This window comes from Silene latifolia, chromosome 3 (genome assembly GCF_048544455.1).
Source record: "Silene latifolia isolate original U9 population chromosome 3, ASM4854445v1, whole genome shotgun sequence".
Classification (NCBI taxonomy): Eukaryota; Viridiplantae; Streptophyta; class Magnoliopsida; order Caryophyllales; family Caryophyllaceae; genus Silene; species Silene latifolia.
The window spans coordinates 150145199-150167704 of NC_133528.1; the positions used below are offsets into that span (position 1 = coordinate 150145199).

Genomic DNA, 22506 nt, shown 5'->3' on the forward strand with positions numbered 1-22506 from the left:
TCAATTCAAGGGTAGGGCAGACCACCGACCTCTTTGAGGACTTAAAGTGTCGCCTACCAACAAGGGATCGCCTACCAACAAGGCTATATTTTAACTCAATGGGAATAGAACCCCTGATTTCATTGTCAGAAGGTGAACTCTTTACCATTGAGTTCAATCTTTGTTAGTAAAAATGTACTTGAGTTAAATGCCAAAAATAGTTGGTTTCAAGGAGAATTGAGATTTGGAGGTTGTCGAAGGATTAATAATTGTCACTCCTAATTATCGTTATTGTGCTAGGCGTGACTGTGGTCTATGTGAGGTAAATGTCGTAAACTTTTTATATACTACTTTGTCGTAGATATCTAAGAAAAACTGTTACACTAATGATAAAAGGAGAGACGATCTCTCAAAAAATTTGTAAAGACGGTTTTATAATTGATTTTTTTAAACATAGAGGTAATGGAGAGTATTATTCACCAATCACCATGGACACTAGGCACTAAAATAATCACCTCGTCGGCAATGTAATGCCCCTTACTTAAATCCTGAATCTTTGTGGACCTATTTAGCTAAATGATTTCAATTTCGGATCAATTTTTGCTAATTTTTCTTCCTTTTTAACATGTTTTAAACAGATGATTATTGGAACATTTGCAAGTCTTCCAAATGTTGCCAAGTCAATAGGCACATGGACAGCGAACCAACTGTCGTTCAAGATTGAGCTGGGCTACTAAAGGCCCAAGCCTCTTAAGTTTGTGTAAAAGGCCCATTTGATAGATGCATTCCTGGTTGAGATAATCCGATGTAGGAATGATCGGTCAGACGGTCTTATCCGTAAGACGAGCCTAATAACCGTAATTCCAAATAGATTATTAAAGAAACATATGAAATTCTTCATTATCAAAATAAAATAAAGAATTTAAATAAATTATTACCTATTGCAGAAGACAATCGGAATAAGTTTGAGCTCATTATTCTGAGATTAAATGGAGTTGAGATTATCAGGAAAAAAATCACCAATAGTTGAGATTATTCATGTTAATTTTTTCTAAAAGAATTAGACTTAGGGAAGTAAAGTCGTGTTTTTTTTAATTGATACCCCGTATATCTACATTACAAATTCAAGGACCCAAATCATCTCATTTACAAACAAGATTATTGTTTAAATGACCCTAAGGGAATGTATCCATTGCTCAACTGAGCCAATGCAATACAATACAAAATACAACGATCTTAAATGAGAATTTGTATAAATGTTTGTAGTGCCTTAGTTACACACTAAAGTATTAGCATCAACTAAGCTATTTTCACTTGCTGTGTAGTGTGAACGGCACGATATTTGTCCTACCGTCTAAGCTGCTTTAACCTCGGCCAATTTAAACCGGGAGAGATCCTCTGAAAATAATACGCCATCCGGAGAAAGAATGCGTCTCAAGGAGAGAAAGAACCGTGCCTAGGAGTGAATGTGCGATCAGAAAATTAGGTAAAGCGTAGAGAATGATCAAAATGCTAGAAGAGAAAACCAGAGTAGTTTAGTAGTTACCCATTGGAACCCAACGAGAGCGGTCCAACAGCCAACCAAACCCATTCCTTGACTTTTCACAAACTGTCAGCATAACAGACGAGACGAGATGGTGAGAAGGGAATCAAATTCCCTCGGCTAGCCAAGAAAACGCAAAGGTTGAACAAGAAAGAATCGTAAAATCAAATAAAAAGTTATAACTCTGGAAAAGGAGGACGTACCAGCAATACAAGTGCACCTAAAGTAAAGCATCCACTCATTGATAGACTGATGAATTTCAGATCCCTTCCAGCCTGCATGTCAATTCAGTACATTTAATTGGCAGGCATTCGGGCAACTGATAAGGCCACGAGTACAAATGCGTGATAACATGTCTTAGCAATGTCGGTCCAGAGCCTGTTTATATTTAGGGTGCTGATAACTTATGACAAGAGTATCTGTGTTTCAACTCACTTGCTCTGCAATAGAGGGGAGTCTTGAAAGCATTAGGGTAATTTCGTCATTGTTGTCCTCATATTTTACGCTAAAAACGTATGTATTAGGCAGTGTTTTCTTCGGAAGAAGTAATTATAGGCATGTTACAAGATAAATGTTTCAGCAAAAAAGAGTACAGGATAGAAGTTTCAGCTCGTACCAGCAATGTCCCCTCACAGCTGAGAATACACGGTGTTATACATAATGACAGGAAGAATGGAATCCAAACTTTATGCATCTGCACAAAACACAACCGTTATAATAACAAAGATGGAAAAGGACAACAAATGACTGGGACAGAGGGAGTGTGAATGATCAAATTGAGCGTGAATGATCAAATTGCTCATCAACTTCATTCTTAAAATAGAAAGGATAACAATTGACCGGGACACCCCAAAATGGAAAAGGACAACAAATGACCGGGGCAGAGGGAGTAGTAGACAAGAAACATACTAACCTCTGCTATTACTACAAGATCAGGGGTGAAAACATTTGGAACCAACCAAGGAATGGATGTTGCAACAATGCCTAGAAAAAGTCCGACAGAAGCCCCTATGACTAATAGAGCCTTCAATAAATCTCGAGCCTGTTTGCAGCATCAATATTCAAAGCATTAGTGAAACAAGAAAGCTACACAGACCATATTGGACTTTGTTATTCACAATATAAATACGAAGGTTTACTCAAAAGTCAAAACAGACAAATCATTCAGAACTACAGCAGGATTAGCAGGTTGATTACCTTAGCTAAATTTCTGTTTGCTCCATACAAAAGCTCCGGCATAAATGATTGTGAAGTCTGAGAAAGGGGTTCACCCCATACCGCACAAATGTGGAATATTTGATTCAAAACCTAATAGGCATTCAGACATTTGTGAAGAAAGGGTTTGTGTTGTTTATTTTTATTTTTTTTATTTTTTTAGAGAATAATTAAACCTGATACTATACCATATCAGAAGATTGAGATTGTGTAGAATATGAGTAATTGTATTTTATTCAACTTGTGTTTACATTGTGTATGTACTAGCTATATATACTTGAGCGTAATATCTACAAAGACGGAAATAATATGCAACAGTTATAATATCTACAAATATGGAAGGGGAAGATTATAGCTTTGATTGAGAGGATCCTAGCCAACGGCTAGTCTTTGAAGAGCAACGGCTGGATGCTTGTTAATATAAGAACTAGAACTGGAGGATTAAATTCTCGTCGCAATTTTGATTGTGAGCATCCGTAAGTAACCATACTGTGTATTCAAAGCAGGAGCCTTGTTTATTGCAATAAATATATTCAGAACCATAAAAAAAAGATTATATAAATGAGAAGATCAGAAAAACATTATGTGGAAATTCAGAATCTTATGAATAGAACTCTAGGAAGTAGCACTAGCATATGAGGAGGTACCCGGGGCAAGAGACGAAGTAGCTGAGGCATAGCTAGTCTGCTCTGTCAATGGCTGGTCGGACGAGAGTTCTGAGAAAAACATAATGCTTTCTTCATTACCAACAAACACTTGTAGAGACCGAGGAATGGGAGGCATATCCACATCCAAAAAGCCTTCAAGAACTTGAACAATATGTCCCATTGATGGTCTATGATCTTCCTCATCTTGAATACACCAACATGCTAGTTTACATACTCTACTTACTTGATCTTTCTCTCCATCACCTTCTAATATAGGGTCTAGAAGGGTTAATATATCTTCTCCTTCAGCTAATTTGGTCATAGCCCAAGTCGGGAAGAATTCAAACTTTGCTGAACTAGCATTTCTTCGACCAGAAACTAGCTCGAAAAGCAGCATTCCATAGCTATACACATCTGCTTTTGCAGTGATTGCCAACCCTGAAATCCATTCCGGGGCTAGGTATCCTCGTGTGCCTCTGATTGTCGTCAACACTCGACTAAACTCCCTTCCAACAAGCTTAGCTAACCCAAAATCTGCCACCTTTGCACAAAACTCGGAATCCAGAAGAATGTTTTCTGGCTTAATGTCACAGTGTATAATACAATCCCTACATTTTTCATGTAGGTAAGCCAATCCTCTTGCTATTCCAATTGCTATTTGATACCGAAGTTTCCAACTTAAGATCTGCGAATTCTCTTTTTTAAAGAGATGGGTATTCAAAGACCCATTTGGCATATATTCGTACACCAGCAATCTTTTTGTTCCTTCTGAGCAAAACCCACGAAGGCGTACAAGATTAACATGTTGAATGTTCCCTATTGCACTAACTTCTGTTCTAAATTGCTTCTCTCCATGAGTAAAACTAATACATTCAAGTTTCTTCACTGCAATGTCAGTTAAATCAGGCAATGTCCCTTTGAAAACAGATCCAAACCCGCCTTCCCCTAACTTCTGTAAGAAATTCTTAGTCGACAATTGCAGATCTCTGTACCCAAATCTCGTTAATGAGGTCTCCATTGTTTTTGCAGCAATGACTAACCGCCTTTTTTGTCTCCAGTTGGTAACAAATCCAAGAACTAATAGAAGTACCAAACCAATTACCAGACCCATGACAATACCAAGAACCAATATTTTATTCCCAGTAGTTGTCGGAATCTCTGTGGCCGCTATTCTAATATAAAGAGTTTTCCCAGTCGGATCAGTGTCAGCAAGTTGTTTCATATTAAGTAGTTCTCCAAACCATACAGAACAACCATCAGTATCATAAGCATAAGCAGTACAAGAACAATTTCTTAGACAAGTCGATTCACATTCTTGTAAACTCGGAGTTGGAGCAAATTGTGGATGTTCTGGCAAAACCTTACTAGGACTCATCAAAAACTTATCCCCACTACTATCATTCCCATGAAACTGGCATGAAAGCCTGGTTTTTCTAGAACACCCTCCAGAATAATCATTCAAATTCCAATCGTTGGTAAATTTCGGGTCAAACCCTTGTAAGCAATGACAATACGGAAGAGAGGTTTGGTTGCAATATCCAAAAGCCCCGCAATACGAGTAGACATCACATTGCTGACCTGGCTGTGACCAGAAAAGAACCCATTGCTGAATACTTTCAACCCATGTTAATTGCTTAAGTTGCCCTGAAATATCCATAACTAGCCTTGTTTTGAAAGAAGGGTTAACAACCCAATACGTGATATAACTCTCGTTCTCATTATCGATATAGTCGAAACTATAAAGCTGTGATTTTAGAAACCTTAGTTCAGGAATCAGACTGAATATCCTTTGATCTGGAAGCCATAGACCACTAGTCCAATATAACTGAGATTGATTCCATAACATGATAAACTGACTAGCATTCGGATCACGTTCTATGGTGAAAAGACCTGTTGTAGGATCGTCTAAGTTGGTCCAAGACGTTAGACTACTCATCCACTTGGTTTTTTTGTTCAAACCCAGCTTACTATTTGGCATAAATGTATCAGTTGGGTTGTCAAAGCTCTCCCAAAGGAGATTACCTGAACTTTGACTTGAGTTTTTCGCGTATCTTAAAACAAGATTCCCATCATCTTGGAGTATTGATACTATAGAATTATTATTATTATTGTTGGAGGTATTCAAGTTCAAGTTTGTAGACCAAATCAGAGATTCAGACTCACCAGAAACAAGTGCTAAATTTCCGTGACTAGATATTTTCAAGGAAGATGAATACTTGTCAGAAACAGGGTTGTTTCGATTTGCTACCCAAACCACAGTTTTGACGGGGATATTCTTGTACCATATGCCAATGTAGTAGTCTGAAGAGTTACCTGGTTTGAAAAATCCTAGTTCGAAGGAGCCGTTTGCTGAAATTATTGTTTGGTCACCTGAGATATACTTATTTGCTGTGATGGTGTCATCTCCATGGCAGCAAAGAAATGTTACAAGCAAGAAAACTGAGAGCTTACCAACAAATTTAGCTTGAAAACTACTCATGATAATATTCATAGCTTTAAAATTAAAATAACTTACAAAACATACTACTTGGGAGCAAGAGTTAATGAAATATATTTAGTTTCCAAGAAATTTATGTTAGTGATTAAGTAGATAACATCACCCATAACTCCATAAGCAACAAACTACGGGTCATATTTTATTTGGCAGGTGAGAAAAGTTTTGTGATATATATAAGTATTATTTCATAACGATTACTTTACTAAATACTACTCTCACATGAGAGCAGAGGACTTGCTTTATGGGAGTTTTATTATTTTGTAACCACGTTAATTAGACTTGGTCATTAAAATATATAGATAAAGCAGTCTGATTTGTAAACCCAATATACCTAATCCTCCACCCATAGGACATCAAATTGACTACAAGCAAGAAAATTTCAGCTGGAAATAATAGATGGTGTTTCTTTTGGGATTAATTTAACAAGTGTGTGTATCCATGATTCATGGTTGTTGGACTCATCTTAGATCCTTATAACAGTGGGTCGGCACCAAACACATTGTTAGTGAACCACGTAATATGTTATCTTTATTCACGTTCTTTATCATATTTCTTACCTCCGTTATAAAAGAGGTGAAAATAATCAAAAGATCATCTCATTCACACTCAAAGGCATTCGCCAAGATTATACTCATAAGCAATTATGAGTATGTTTGTGTGTGCGACAAATATTGAAATATATACTATCTTGGATATGTTTGTGTGTGCGACAAATATTGAAAATGAGTATTTGTCAAAGCTTCATAAAATTAGATTATGGAGATTATAATTGTCGTGTATAATTATATGATATCTAAAAGTTGAGATGATTAATGAATGAATAATGTGTATATTTTGTTTGAACGAGTATGTTTGTCACTAATTTGTGGCGTGACAACATGTGGGAGAAGACGTTCAATTTATTATTTGATAAAATTATTCATCATGTTTAGATTTGATATTTCAGTTATGTGAAGTATGTATCTAAGAAATATTTTGATTGTGAGGGTACATAGAAAATGACGAGTGTATATTTTATACATGATTAACTAACCAAAATATTGTAGTGTATTTTGTTGGTCACGTCACTTAGCTTATACCACACTATATGAGATTATGATGATTGTTATTATATGAGTAAAGTGTGAAATTCTTTTTGTAAAATATTGTAGATTTGCAAAGAGTAAATATAAGTGAAACAATCATCGAGATTCGTTGTTTTCTAATATAAGAATGATGATGTATATAGAGACTTTAGTAAATAATATGATTTTATGTTACTCTAACTCGGCTGCAACTCTTGAGCAGCGGACACAACAGTGTCGGACTTTTTTTTCAGAATAAGTGACAGTACGATTCACTTGTGCAGTAACGGAATGCCAGATTTTTTAGCATGTGATATGCAACCAAAGTGAAGAGTTAAAACTTAAAAGTAACATAGGTGATAAGCATACTTAGTTATCAGTATATAGTCCTCACACATTCACAATTCAGAACAGTTGCAGCAGTACACTTTCAGATTACTAGTTATCAGTCCACTAATTAATTGTCAGAGTTATAAAGAACAAAAATGCACTCCGAGGCGCTGGGGTCTTTGGGCCTAGACATTATGTACCAAAGTCACATAGTTTTACATGCTAATGCATTTAGATATTAGGATTTGACTCACAAAGATTTTCAGAATAATAATGTGGTTACCCTTCAAGTCTTGAATTTTATGAGGTCGAGACATATAAGTGGTCAGTTTGTGCCATGAGCCCACTACCACATGTCTTACAGAGGTTTAAGAATAGTATTGGTCTATTGGATGACAAAAAGCAAAACTGAGTCACATGAACTTATAGACATAGAAGTTGTCAGTTTTAATTATTTAATAAAACAACATGAAAATGAACAAGTGGCTAATTCTTAAACTTTGAATGTACCAGTTGTGAGAATATCACTCCATCATAATCATCTCCAGGGGCACTGCTCTCTATCATCTACAAATTAACAGCTTTATTTAGCATACTTTAAGAAAGGCTACATAACTCTAAAAGCAAAATTGCAACAGCTCATAACATAAGATGGAAATTGGATTAGCTCTTCATGCATTGAAACACGTACTCAATCGGAAAATCTATGAAGACCTATCATAGAACTTCCACAAAGGAATACCATTTTCAGGATCAACGCTTTTGAGAGTTTATGATTTTATAATTCATATAGTTTGAGGAACCGGGGTCAATGGATAAAATGGTAGACAACGCTAATGATTTTTGAAAGTGCCAAACTATTACCAACATTAGAAGCAACTGAAGACAACACGTGTACAAATAAGATCCGCAATAAGTACATATAACTTACGAGTAAGTACCCAGACGATTATAAGAAATAAAAAGTAGAAAGCTAGATATTCATCGAATTTATGTCACACATTCGTACAGAGTAATGTTTTCCGTCTAGTAACTGTCCCTAAACAACTAAGCAATCATCACTGCTTACATTAGCTGATCTCAAATTATTCTCAGATTAAGAGTTTGTAGTTGTAGTTGCATTTCTAGACAAGTCAATTTACATAGTGAATATTTTATGAAACCAAAGATTCATTTTTCATTTAGCATTGCGATGTATTAGATTAAAGTGGAAATGGCGCTCAAAAGTCATAACCCCTTCTCTTTATCATTTTTCATTCAGAGTATGGTTCATGCTCAAGTTTAATGTATTTTTTTGATAGTAGATTCATTGTTGCGGCAGGGGAAAGCCTGCTGAGAGTGCTGACACTGACCCCTTCCCTTCCCTGCTTGATGGGTGAGAGCCCTTGGAGACACTCGGCTAAAGATAAGGATTTGTACAGACCCCAAACAGCCTCTCTGTTACTGCACTAAGAACGACTGAATCCATTTGACGCCCTCTCAGTCTCTCACCCTGCTTGAAAAAAACAGCTCACTTGCAATACTACAAAAATTCTGATGAATTTGAAGACAACCGTGACACACAGCCCGACTTATAATGAGTGATAAATGGTTTCGTGCTCCAATTACAAGTGAAACACAAAAAACAACTACTGTGCTTGTGTTTCCACAAAGTCAATAATTCACCCAGACATTAATAAATTCTTAAAAATTAACCAAACAAGGCATTCTATTTGATTTTGAGATCCTCTCCCAAAAACTGAAAGCATTAATTTGTGACACTGGCATAAGGAAATCCACTAACAGAACAATGCATTCCATTTGCACGTCTTACCAGAGTGAATATGGTGTGACTTCTGCTACTAAAAAGGTTAAAGTTGTTGGAACCAACATGGCGATGCTCTGCCAGAATAGAAGCAACATATCAAAACAGATTCAATAACAAATAGGAAGAGTGCATATACAGTTCCCACATCCCAAAATATTAGACTAACCTTCCCCAGCAGCAATAAAAGAGAGGGCATGCCCAGGAGACAAAACAACTTCTTCCTTAATACCTTCAACATACGTCCCCTGAAATTTCAAAGGTAGATGGTGTAAACTATGTTCTGTAATATGTGAAAGGATGGTATAAGAGATCAAGCAGCGTAAAATAGTTAACATCGTTGCCAACCTGGACATCTTCTCTGATACGCAAATTCTGCCCAGTCGGATCAAGTAAATCATTGATAACCTGAGAGCACAGGTAATGCAATCATGATCTAGTAGCATACACAAGACTGACAAACATTTCTTCTTGGGTGTTAACCAAGAGTATTCCCTACCGAAGCTGGGGTAACCACCTTCGGGGCACTCAAGGCAAAAACGAGTGCCCTTGCTTTTCACACCATTGGTACACAAACATTGAAGAATAAAACAAAACACTCATTAAAGCAACAGGAAACATTCCCACGGAGAAATCAAATAGATTGGCTTAACCAAACATACTGGCCTAGCTGAGTTAAATTCTTCAGCAACTACAATATTAAAAAAGAAGCCTATGTGATATACTGACCTCGTTGTAAATCTCGAGATAGGAAACACGGAGCAGAAACTCTCGCCCAGAAGTCTGAATCAAAGGCAATAACAAACAGAAGTTTTTCAGAAATCACATGTAAAGCTGTCAGCAATGCGACACATATATAGTAAAACCAGGTATGTAACATTTGACAAGTAGCCATATTTTCAGAAGACAATTAATCAGATATTATTTTAACAAACAACGGGCATGCAGCTCAAGATGGTATGGGAGTAACAAACAAGAAGCATGCAGCTCCAGACTCCAGAGGGTACACATGAGACTCGACTCTTCTGATAATTATGCTTACCTCCTGTATGATGCTAAAAACATCTTTGATGGCCAGCGGTATGATCCCAGGATAACTGTCGTCCCCCTGTTAAAATTAACGGTGCACATGAGTCAGTTGCAATAAAACATAAATTTCCAGGCATAATGTACGACGAATATCACATCTACGCAATTCAACATTATTTCTGAAAAAAACAGACTTAGTTACTTACATGCATTGTGTGAGTCTTCCCACTACTAGTAACACCATAAGCAAACACCGTACCTACATTTCAGAAAACAATTTAATATCAATGAGTATGAAACTCACTCTACGATCAATTACTTCTTGACTTAACACTCTTATCGCCTCAAAACTTAAAGATACAGCTGATTATCAACTCAAATTATTCTGCAATATAGATTTCTAGATAAGCAACCCTCAGTGGTGAAATCACATTATAAGGAAAACAGCCTTCAGGGTTGCGGTTTTGCGCATACCATTGATACCATCCATTGCAGCCTTAACAACAGGCCTAGCTGCAACATCATACACGTCCTCTGTTACGGCATTTGGTCCAAAGACCTTATCTGCAGTCAGTTATATATATTCAATTATTAGCACTTTCATCAATGTATTAAAATCAACAATTAACATTGAATTACTAACAATCAATCACACAACATAACATCCCTAATGCCATCTATATCTTGATTTAAAACTACAATAAGCAAATTAAACAACACAATTCTAACTAAATGCAACAATATAAACTCAATTACAGTATCATGCTGTCATCTAGATCAATAGTCATCACCATCGGAAAGCTCAAAATAAAACTTTGTTTGCTAGCATTTATATCATATCATTAGCATTGAACTGTAAACAATCAATCACACAACTATAACATCCGGCCATCCGCATAGCCATCTAATCGTCAACCTCAAACAACATTACACGAATCAAGAAACACAATTATAAGTCAATGTAATAATATCAGCTCGACGCCACATTCACATTATCATCAAGATCATCACAATTGACAAGCTGAAAATAAAAATTCGAGTATCAAACTATATTACGAGAATTAAACTACAAATTACAACTCCATGCAATAACATCAACTCAATGACAGCATCCACATTATCACCAAGATCATCGCAACTGAAAAGCTCCAAATCAAAAATTCGACACAAAGTAAACAAACACACAACTATAACCAACCGCAATCATATCAACTCAATTTTAGCATCCACATTATCATCTAGATCATAGCCATTGAGAAGCTCAAACAAAAATTTGGGCCTAAATTCTTTAACCTCAAGCTACATTACACAAATTAAACAATACAATTACAACTCAATGCAATTATATCACCTCAATCATCAGTCATCACATCCACAATATCACCTAGATCATCACAATTGAAAAATTCAATCTAAAAATTCGATTTTTCAAAGTATATAACACGAATCAAACAACACAACTATAACCAAATGCAATTATATCAACTCAATTACAACATCCACATTATCAACTAGATCATCGACATTAAAAAGCTCAAAACTCAAAAATCGCATTTAAACAAAGATTAAAGCAATGATCACCGAAAGCGTAAGCGGTTGCCGGATTATACTCTTAGCGAACCATCTCATCACCATCTGGATACCACGCAACTTCATCTCCTCTCTGATATTCTCTATCACTACAAACACAATCAATCATTCACAAATTAAACGGAATCAACATCAGATCTAACACAATTTCAAATTACAGATTAACATAATTCACAAAATTAACGCAATTATCAATTCATAGTTATAATCTACAATGCGATGTGATACGTACTTCAACGGACGAAATCGGACGGTGACGGAAATGCTATCGGCATTAGAGGATCCAGAACCATCCACCGGCTCACTAAGCATATCATCGCCGTAACTCGCCATTGATGAAGATCCGAACCGGTTACGGTCGAACCGGAATTGGCGTCGGTGAACCGGTCACTCACTACTGTTCACAATCTAGTATACGACGCCGTTTCGAACCTTGATTACAGTAAATTATCAAAAAAAATCGAAAAAATTGAAGAATTTCAAAATGTGAACTCTTGAAATTGAAAAAATTGAAAATTGGATAGAATTGTGAGAAATTCAAGTTGCTTATTGCAATATTTTATTGATTAATTTATGATTTTGTGATAATGTGAGGGAATTTTGAAAGGAAGAAGTGAAATTTAGTGGAAAATGGCGAAGTGAGGTGAAGAAGGTGATGATGAATGCGTGAAGGAGAGTTTGCAGAGGTCGCGGGAAGGAGTAAGGACTGCTCGGACAATCAATACTCTTTTGTTAATCAATTAATCAATTTGGTCTTTTGTTTTATCTGGAAAAAATTATCATCTTTGTTCACACTGCTAAATCGGTAATCGGGTTATTTGGATCGGTTGCTTGGTTATTTCCCTTATCAGTAAAATTAATTAGATTGAGTTTTTTTGGTTTTTATCGTGTGGAGTTAATAACGGGTTCAATTTCGTTGACTGGATTTCAGGTTTTCTAGGAGTAAGTTTCAGGTGGTCGGGATGGAGATGGGTTTATCAGCTATAATTCAAATTATAAAAGATGTAATGAAAAGTATACGTTCAAGGGTAGACTTTGGCCCTGTTTGGTACTAAGCAAATTAATAATAGCAGAAGCAGATTGGTCAAACAGATTATAAATGATAGATTGGATTGACAGGTTTGACTAGTATGTTTCAATTAGCAGATTTAATAATAGTGTTTGGTAATTAGTGGATTTATGTTAATAACAATCTATATGTAAATGGTTGACAGATTCAATTTTTCCAATCTACTAATGTGAATATGCTAGGTGGAACAGCATATTGGAAAACGGTAGATTGAAGCTCAATCTACTGTTTCAATATGTCATTTACCAAACACATAAATTAATAGATTGGTGAGTCAAACATGCTAAAAAGCTTGAATATGCTGAAAATTCACCAATCTACTGTTTTCCAATACCCAACCCAAGGCTAGGGCAGACCATCGACCTCGCCTACCAACAAAGCTATATTTTAACTCAATGAAAATCGAATCTCTGATTTCATTGCCAGAAGGTGAACTCTCTACATTGAGGATTTGAGGTCAATCCTTGTTGATAAAAATGTATCGGAATTAAATGTCAAAAATAGTTAGTTTGAAGGAGAATTGAGATTTGGAGGTTGTAGAAGGGTTAATAATTGTCGCTCCTAATTATCGTTATTGTGCTAGGTGTGACTGTGTGAGGTAAATGTTGTAAACTTTTTATATACTAGTAGATATCTAAGAAGAACTGTTACACTAATGACAAAGGCAGAGATGATCTCTCAAAAAATTTATAAAGACGGTTTTATAATTGATTTTTTTAAACATATAGAGGTAATGGAGTAGTATTATTCACCAATCACCAGGGACACTAGGCACTAAAATAATCACCTCGTCGGCAATTTAATGCCCCTTACTTAAATCCTGAATCTTTGTGGACCTATTTAGTAAAGTGATTTCACTATAGGGTATTTTTGTTACGAGTTAGTCTTGTTTAAGGCGGTTTAAATATAATTATTGTTCCGGGTATGAATTCCGAAGCAGGTTTGTTTACCACGCTAGCTTTGTCGAATAATGCCTCTTCTAGCCTTTTTGCTCTCCTCGGCCTCTCCCAACAACAATGAGCAAATTTGGGCTTGGCTTTGTGCCAAGCGTACTCACTCCGACGCTCAAGTCAGTGAACTTATTGTGATTAAGTAGTATGTAGCTCGCGGACGTGTATTGTAGAGAGATGAGAGAGATAATACCAATTTAAGTGGTTCTTAGGTTAGATTCTGGATCCCTTCCTCAATGAGGATTGAGGAGTATTTATAGACTTTCACCTTTTGTCACGTAGTGGCCAAGTGGGCCAAGTGGCGTAGCAGGTGGAAAGACTGATCTACCCTCGGCCGAGGGACCCATGGCAGGCCGGCGAGCCTGGTTGACTCCATGCCGAGGGTTCTTGGATATGAGTACGCGGGTATGTGCCCCGGCTGGTAGGTTGCCATGCCGAGACCCAGGCTGGCAGGCCGAAAGGCTGCATCGGCCGGGATGTCTAAGTCATTGGCTTCTTTGTGGATGTCTTTGACCCCACTCAATATGTTGACTTGGTCGGCGGGTGCGAGAATATGCCCCATCAATTTGCCCCAGCCGTAGTCTATGCCGTGGTATGGGCTCCGATGTATGTTGAGCGTATATTCGCGCAAGTGAAAATTTTTCGCCCGGCTTCTACGTGCAGGCCGTACCATATCCCCCTCCACATGGATGGGTAATGGACATCAAATGTGGAAGAAAAGATATTCTTGGCCGGCGGACTCAAGGTTGAGAGTGTCGGTGTACTTTTGATTGCCCCCTACGTGCTACCTAGCTTGGTTAGTCATATCGCGGCGGAGAATGAGATACTTTATGATTTTCTTTGAGGAAGATGAATAGTCGAAGGGATATAAAGGGGCGTGTTGAAGACGCTTGGTTACTGTTGCATTGATTGACATTCAACTGTTGCGTCGATTGACATTCCGTGTACGCATGCCTGACATGTGTCTCTTCGTTGATTGGCTGACGCTTTATGGGCTGCGTTTTGATTGGTCCTCCTTTATGGGCTTTTGCCTATAAATACCAGACTTTTGAAGTGAAATTGGTTAGCAATTTCATTCATTCTAAAAATTTTCTTCTTTCCAAAATTCCAAGTCTTTCCCTCTCTTCCGATCTTCAGAATTTTTACGTCGGCGTAGCACTTTTCTTCAAGGTAAACCGAAAAACCTTTTCAACTTTTTGTTTTGTTTAAGTAATTGTTGTGAACCATGTCTTCTCATCGATGCCGGTCCCAGATTGCCGTGCGCGGGGGGTTCCCCGTCGCGTTTTGATGAGGAGGAGGTGGTAGCCGCAATTCCGTTAAGGTCGAGGGGCCCTAGGTCTCCTTCCCCGGAAGTTGACCGCGAGTTCGGAGGAGTGGGAGGATGATGACGATGTGGATGACGGTGATGATGATGAGGAAAGGAATCCTTCCGGGGGCGGAGAGGGCGGCAGTCTTGCATCATTACGATGCCCGTACTCACGGCGCCGATCGTGGTTTTATCGATAAGTTGGTCCGCCGCTACGCTCCGAATTTTTCGAAGAGCACTTCTTTTTTGGCAAAGGGTACAACATTGTCATCCCCGGGAGGGTCAGCCGTCTGTTGCCCTCCCCGGTCACATCGGCGTATATATGAGGCACTGGAGTATGGTCTCCGGTTTCCTCTCAATATGTACGTCTCTTCCATAATTCAGGCGATGAACGTTGCGGCGGCGCAGCCTTCACCCTTTGGCCGTTAGGACTATAGTCGGCTTCGTGTGGTTTGTGTCGCAGGGGGGTGATCCCAACGGTAAACTTATTCCGCCGAATTCATTTTCTTTGAATGAATGTTCAAGGTGGCCGGGGTGGTATAGCGTCAGACCGAGCGGGCTATCTCACCGTGCCTAAGCTCACCTCTTGCAAGGGCGGGAAGGAACGGTGGGTGTATGTCGAGGTCCCAGATGATTATCCGTTGCCTCGGTCTTTTGAGCACCATGTTAACTTGCGGTGCGAGAGCAAAGGGGAGCGTGAGAAGATGATTCCCAAGGGCAAGAATAAGATGGACGCCGGGAATGTCTATCTTAATGAGGACGAGAAGCAGGCACTGAAGCTTTTCGAGGTCGATGATGATGGGGCGCCGAAGGTTTGGTTGCCCCCGACGCAAGTCATCCAGATGGATGAGCCGCTTTGCCACGTCGGCCTCATACCGGCCCTAGCACAGGGTGAGTGGGGTCGGTGTGAGGCCCATTTCTGCTTTAATGTTTTTCGTTGTTTGTTTTTTTTTTTTTTTTTTTGACATGTCCCTTTGTCTAAGTTTTGCTTTGTTTCTTTTACAGAGCACTTTGGTCCCGAACTGTCTGAGCAACTCCTCGAGAAGATGGGGCTGGACAAAGACGGAAACGTTAAGGAGAAGAATCCGAAGGTCGATGTGCATGACCGCCGTCCGTCGCCTCGACCTCTGAAGGGCTTGGACGATACGGCGGCCCAGGCCAAGGTAGCTGCTGCCATTCCTCGCCGGGTCCGAAAAGCCAAGTCTACGGCGGCGACGGTGTCAACCTCTGTTCCGCCTCCACCAGAGGTGGAGGTCGTTGACATTGTCGATGGAGAGGATTCCGATTTGAGGATCTCCGCTTAGGCGTAAGAGGAAAAGATCTACCCATGCCACCGATGCTTCGGCTTCCGTCGCTCATGTTAATGCGCCGAGGAAACGGATCAAGCGGCCAAGAAGAGCAAGCCCTCCAGACAGGTCTAACTTGCGGCTCGATTTAGCTGGCTCATTAGATATACCGATGACCGGCTCTCGGTATGTCCATGAACGTTGACGTGGACTCTTTGGTTGAATTTTTGTAGATCAACCGGCGCGATCTGTCCCATTGCGAGCGGCGAGTGGAGAAGAGGCCTATGCGGACGGCGGGAAAAATGCCGACTCCGTACTCGCGTCGATATCCAACGACCGGCTCATAGCGGAGGGTACAAAGTCGAGCAAGAAGGTTGGGATTTGGTCCGATCTGGTCGGCTCTCGTATTAGGGAGCAAGAAAAGGCCTTGGCCGATACGGGACCGTTGATAGAGCAGCTGAGGCTCGATGTTGTTGCCGCAAAGGGGGTGGCCGGGAAGGCTAAACTTGACCTCCTTGCTGCACAAGCGCTTGGTCGAGGAAATTGAGAAGCTCTTTGTCGGCCGAGAAGGCCAAGGTAGAGGGCCGATTCCCGCCGCCGCCAAGTTGAAGGAGGAACGGGACAGTACAAGGGCGGCTACGACGTTGTTGTCGCCCAAAGGAGGAGTCGAAAAGGGCGTATCGGCTCAAGCCGAGTCGCATAGGGAGACTAGTGCTATCCTTGCCCAAAGGGAGAAGGATATTGAGACACTTCAAAGCACGATTCTCCCTCGCATGTGTGCTCAGTATAGGGACCTGACCGAAGAAGTTTTCAGAGAGGTGATAGATGAGGTCTATCCGGATGGCTCCTTTCTATGGACAAAATTTGACGAGCTGTTCGACGATAGGCTCGAGGCTAAAGAGAAGGCTGCGGCGGATAAGGCTGCCGAGGATGCGAGGGCCAAGAAGGAGGAGGAGGCGACCGCTGCAAAGGCGGCCCTTGCAGAGAAGACGAGGGCGGCCGAGGAGGAGTCTGCTAGACTGAAGGCAGCTGAGGATGCTAAGGCTGCTAAGAAAGCCGAGGATGCTAAGGCGCCAGCAGCGCATCTAAGTCGCTCACCGAGGGTAACGCCGCTGATGGCGGTAAGGGCAAGCGCAAAGAATGGCATAGGGAGACGGGCGGTCGTCACCGAGGCTCACCGGCGTCTCGGATAGCTTCAGCTATTCGGGGGCCAACTATTAAGCCTTTTCTCCCTGCCATCCTTTTGGCGCTTCAAAGAACCAGTCCGTAACCTTTTGCTTTACTTTCCCTTGTATTTTGTAAAACCTTGGTAGGTAGAGTCTTGGCTTATCCCAAAGGGGACGGCCGTCGTCTGTATTTCTCCTTCTTGTAACTTTGTTATCTTTTTCTTTAATGAGAACTCGCTTGTTTTGCCTCTGGCTTGGCCGAGGCCTTTGATTTATTCCTTCACTTGTCTTCTTGCGTTAATTAATTGAGCGCTTTTTCGTTTCTACCTTCGGCTTTAGCCGAGGCGATTTTAGGATGCGTATCTCAACCGTGTGTTTAACGTCTTTAAGCTCGGTCTTAATTTGCCGAGGATTCGTTAATTAATTGAGCGCTTTTTCGTTTTTACCTTCGGCTTGGCCGAGGCAGTTAGAATGCGTATCTCAACGGTGTTTAACGTCTTTAAGCTCGGTCTTAATTTGCCGAGGGCAGTCGCGTTTCACTCGTCTCTTCCCGGCCAGTTACCGGGGCAACGGAGTTTACGCTTTGACCGCCGTTGAACATATGTTAGCATATCGGCTCGTCCCCCCGTCACTCCCGTTAAAGGCCGGGATGAGACGAGGTTTTGGCTCTGTCTCTTTGTGTACATATGTTAGTACGCCTTCGATTGGGGTGGATTAACACTTTGATGAAAAACTTGGATGACTCCTCATTAGATATGAATATGCATTGGGGTGCCAACAATTGTTTTGGGCAACTCATTTGTTATACAAAGTATTTTTACGAGATTGTCGGTGTTCCAATGGCTCATCAAAGGTACATCTCCCATGTCCGTCAGCCGGTATGTACCCGGCCTCATTTCTTCAACTACCTTGTAGGGACCCTCCCGATTGGCCGTCAACTTGCCATGGATGTTTCCTTTGTTGGTGGCGGCTGACTTCCTTAGGACCAGATCTCCTACTTTTAAGTCCCTTTTGTGGACTCTTCGGTTGTAGGCCCTTTTCATTCGGCTCTGATATACTGCTAAGTTGAGGCGTGCCGTATCTCGGCTTTCTTCGACCAGGTCCAGGGAGGTTCTTAGGCCTTCCTCGTTTTCATCTGGGTTAAAAGTGGCCGTTCTGAATGTTGGCACCGTTGCTTCAATCGGCGGGATCGCCGGACCCGTAGACTAGGTGAAAAGGATGCACCCGTTGCTTCTTTCTCCGTGGTCCGGAGGGACCATAGAACGCCGGGTAGCTCATCGGCCCATCTTCCCTTGAGGTCTTCAACTGTCTTCTTCAAGCCGATGAGGATCGTTTTATTGGTCGCTCCTCCTTTGTCCGTTGCTCTGGGGGTGGCAGACGGAGGAGTATGCAAATTTGATGCCGAGTTCTTCCAACCAGCTCATTATTGTGTCACTCCAAAATTCTCGGCCATGGTCGAACACCATGACTTGGGGTAACCCAAAACGAGTTATGACATTTTCCCAGATCACCTTTCTTACGGCCGCCGCAGTTTTCGCAGGCACTGCCACGGCCTCAACCCATTTGGTGAAGTAGTCGACGGCGACGATTAGGAACTTTCTTCCTCCGGATGCCGTTGGAAATGGCCCTAGTAGATCCATTCCCCACTGTGCAAAGGGAAGGGGATTAAGCACTGGTTGCAGGTCTCGGGAAGGTGCGTGTATCACCGGAGCGTGCATCTGACAGTTGTTGCATTTCCTGGTTTTGTTTCTGGAATCTTCAAGCATGGTGGGCCAGAAGTAGCCGGCTCGGAGAGCTTTGTGGGCTAGTGTTCTTGCCCCCATGTGATGTCCACAGATGCCTTCGTGTATTTTCGTCAAGTATTAGCTCGCATCGGCCGGACCGACACACTTCAGAGTGGCCTTGTCACGGACCTCCTGTATAACTCTCCTTCAAATACCAAGTACCTTGCTGCGATCCTCTTTATCTTTTGTGAGAGATTGCGGTCCTCCGGTAACTCATTTGTCAGTTTAAACCTCTTTATCGGACTCATCCATGTCGTCTCAGCTTCCACGTCGCACACCATGCCGATGGTTTCGTCAATGCTTTTAGCGTTCCTGATGTCCACCAGCACGGTACGGCTGATATTATTTATGGTTGAACCGCCGGCTTTGAGAGAGCGTCGGCCGGTTGTTCTCGGACACAGGGATGTGTCGCATTTTGAATGACTTCAATTTTGAGGTCTCGCTTTTACCTTTTCCAGGTATCTTACCATCCCATCGTCCCGAGCTTCGTACTCTCCTTCGTATTGGTTAGTCACCAAGAGAGAGTCCGTTTTCAAAATGATGTGTGTTCGCCCCGCGCTCGGCTAACTCAACTCCGGTTATCACCGCCTCATATTCGGATTCGTTGTTTGAGGTCGAGAAGGTAAACTTCAAAGCGTACTCGAACTCGTCCCCGTTTGGGCTGATGATAAGGATGCCGGCTCCCGAGCCGTTCGTTGTGGAGGATCCATCGGTATATACCTCCCACATGCCGGGACACGATTCTTCCTGATACGTGCATTCGGCCAAGAAGTCTGCCAGCGCCTGCCCCTTTATCGAAGGCCTCGGTTTGTATTGAATGCCGAAGCCAGATAGCTCTACTGCCCATTTGATAAGTCCGCTCGATTGTTCGAATTTTTCCAATGCTTTTTCCGGTGGTCGGTTAAGACCGTCATGGGATGTGCGTCGAAGTAGGGTTTCAACTTCCTTGCGGCAACAACCACGGCAAAGGCGCTTTTTCAATCGGGTAGTTTCTCTCGCAACAACAGTGTATGGCTGATAAAGTAGATTGGGTGCTGCTGCTTGTTTTCTTCTCTGACGATTACGGCACTGACCGTGGCCGAGGTTACTGCTAGATATAGATATAGTGTTTCCCCCAGCGTCGGTCTGGACAGGGTCGGGAGAGTTTGCAGATGGGCCTTCAGTTGTTTGAAAGCCGTGCTCTGTTCCTCCCCCCAGCAGAAGTCCTTATTCCCCTTTAGCACTTTGAAGAATGGGGTGCTCTTGTCGGCTGACCGAGAGATAAAACGGGCAAGGGCCGCCATCCTCCCGGTCAGTATCATGACCTCTTTGCGATTCCTCGGCTCCGGCAGGTCTAGAATTGCTCGCACTTTCTCTGGATTGGCATCAATTCCCCTGGCGCTGACAAGCACGCCGAGGAATTTGCCGGCCCGGACACCGAAGTTGCACTTTGTAGGGTTAAGCTTCATCTTGTATTTCCTTAGTGAACAAAATGTCTCGTGTAAATCGGCTAGGTGCTCGCCGTCGGACTTGCTCTTGACAATAGCATCGTCGACGTAGGCCTCAATGTTTCGCCCTTTTTGATTTTGGAATATTTTGTCCACCAGTCTTGTGTAAGTCGCGCCGGCATTTTTCAAACCAAACGGCATCATTTTGTACATGTAGGTGCCGTGTATGGTGATGAATGCGCATTTAGGCATGTCTTCCTCTCGCCATGAATACCGATGGTATCCTCGAAAAGGCGTCGGCGAGGCTCGGCATGTGTAGCTGCCGTCGCGTCTATTAGGCTATCTATCCGAGGCAAGGGGTAGCAATCTTTCGGGCACGCTTTATTAAGTTGCGTAAAATCAACACACATCCTCCACCCCCCTGATGACTTTTTAACCATTACAACATTAGCTAGCCATTCAGGGTACGTACAAGGGATGATAAAGCCTGCATCTAACAACTTATCAACCTCGGCCTTGATGGCATCTTCCTTTTCGGCCGAGGAGTTTCTCACCCTCTGCTTCACAGGGCGAGCGCTGGGGAGTACGTTCAGCTTGTGAACGATGACTTCTCGGCTTACACACTGGCATCTCGGTGGCCGAGTACGCAAAGACATCTTTGTTCCTTCTCGGCGGGTCTAGGAGATCGGCCCTGAATTTTGGTTCCGGCCGACACCGACGCGATCACGGTGCGTCCTGGATCAATCTCTATTTGTTCGGTCTCAGCCCCTTCGACCATGGCGACGTGGTTGGTGCTCATCGGTTCGTCCTCCGTCGTAAGGATGGGTTCTTCCCTTTTTCCTCTTTCTTTGCCACTTTGAAGGATTGCATGTTGCATCCTCCTCGGCCGATATTTGGACGTTGACCACCTCGTCTTTTCGTTCTTTGAGACGAGTTTATGAACCTCCCCGCGGTCCGAGATATACATCGGTGTCGGGCCCGGATGGACATTACAAAGATCGACCTCACTCGGGGTGACACGACCGATGAGAACGTTGTATGCGGATGAGCCGTCGATGACCACGAACTCGGACATCACATTCTTGGCCGCGTCGGATTGGCCGAACATCACTGGTAACTTGATAGACCCCAGGGGGACCAAGCCCGCTGCCGGAGAAGTTTGTACAATGGGTTGGTGCATGGGTTAAGGTCCGCAATTTTCGGCCGAGCCCCGAAAGCACTCCCGAACATGATGTTCGTGTAAGCACCCGTGTCAATCGGGCATCTCATGACCAGGTGGTTGGCTATGTCTAAGTGGACTACGAGTGGGTCGCTATGCGGGGCGATGATTCCTTCGTAGTCCTTCTTCCCAATAGTTATGTTCGGGATGTTGGAAGGGCGGGGCCATTTGTAGTGGGCACGAAGTTGACGGCCCGATCTGATTCGTTCAGTGCCGCTTGTGCCCGTTAGCGGATCCGCCGTTCTCGTTTCCCCCGATGACAACATGAATCGTTCCTATCCGTTGAAAGACGGATTTTTATCCGAGCCATCGGTGTTAGTCTTTTGGCCTCCGGCAACATATTTGCCGAGGCTCCTTTTCGGATCGGCTCTTCAATGGCATTCTTTAAATGCGGCGATCGTTGGTTAAGTGACCGGTGTGGCCGTGGTACTCACAAAGACGGGCTCGTGTCACCGTCCCCCTAGGTTTGGGGGCCTTTCCCACTTCTCGCCCCTCGTTTCGCTTAGGAGAAGACCTCGGCGGCCGATACGACCGGGGGGTGTGATCTTTGTACTTCTTATGGTAGTATGGACACGAACTCCCCGGCGTCCGCTGGGTTCTG

General features: G+C 42.1%; 1 protein-coding gene across 5 annotated transcripts; it reads right to left on the minus strand.

The window, feature by feature from the left end:
- Nucleotides 1-1124: 1124 nt before the first annotated feature.
- On the minus strand, nucleotides 1125-12434 carry LOC141648467 (G-type lectin S-receptor-like serine/threonine-protein kinase At2g19130). Of its 5 annotated transcripts, XM_074457148.1 has the most exons (16): nucleotides 11931-12432; nucleotides 11690-11787; nucleotides 10583-10672; nucleotides 10315-10367; nucleotides 10122-10187; nucleotides 9809-9862; nucleotides 9428-9487; nucleotides 9249-9327; nucleotides 9089-9156; nucleotides 7786-7842; nucleotides 2720-2830; nucleotides 2436-2564; nucleotides 2139-2216; nucleotides 1726-1797; nucleotides 1526-1588; nucleotides 1125-1435 (listed from the first exon to the last, which is right to left on the minus strand). In XM_074457148.1, the coding sequence occupies exons 3-16, from the start codon at nucleotides 10596-10598 to the stop codon at nucleotides 1334-1336; spliced, it is 1008 nt and encodes a 335-aa protein (XP_074313249.1). In that variant the 5' UTR covers nucleotides 10599-10672; nucleotides 11690-11787; nucleotides 11931-12432; the 3' UTR covers nucleotides 1125-1333. The 5 variants fall into 5 exon arrangements, with proteins under 5 accessions (XP_074313249.1, XP_074313250.1, XP_074313248.1 ...); XM_074457149.1 differs by lacking the exon at nucleotides 2720-2830 and having other exon boundaries at nucleotides 11931-12431; XM_074457147.1 differs by lacking the exons at nucleotides 1125-1435; nucleotides 1526-1588; nucleotides 2720-2830 and adding an exon at nucleotides 3385-4966 and having other exon boundaries at nucleotides 1743-1797; nucleotides 11931-12434.
- Nucleotides 12435-22506: the final 10072 nt, after the last annotated feature.

Bases quoted from the DNA above. Each gene is read 5' to 3' on its own strand.
- LOC141648467 (XM_074457145.1), bottom strand. From the start codon at position 5,875: ATGAATATTATCATGAGTAGTTTTCAAGCTAAATTTGTTGGTAAGCTC. The intron at 2,565-3,384 runs GTACCTCCTCAT...TGCTGCAAACAG, and splicing joins TACTTCGTCTCTTGCCCCGG to GCTCGAGATTTATTGAAGGC.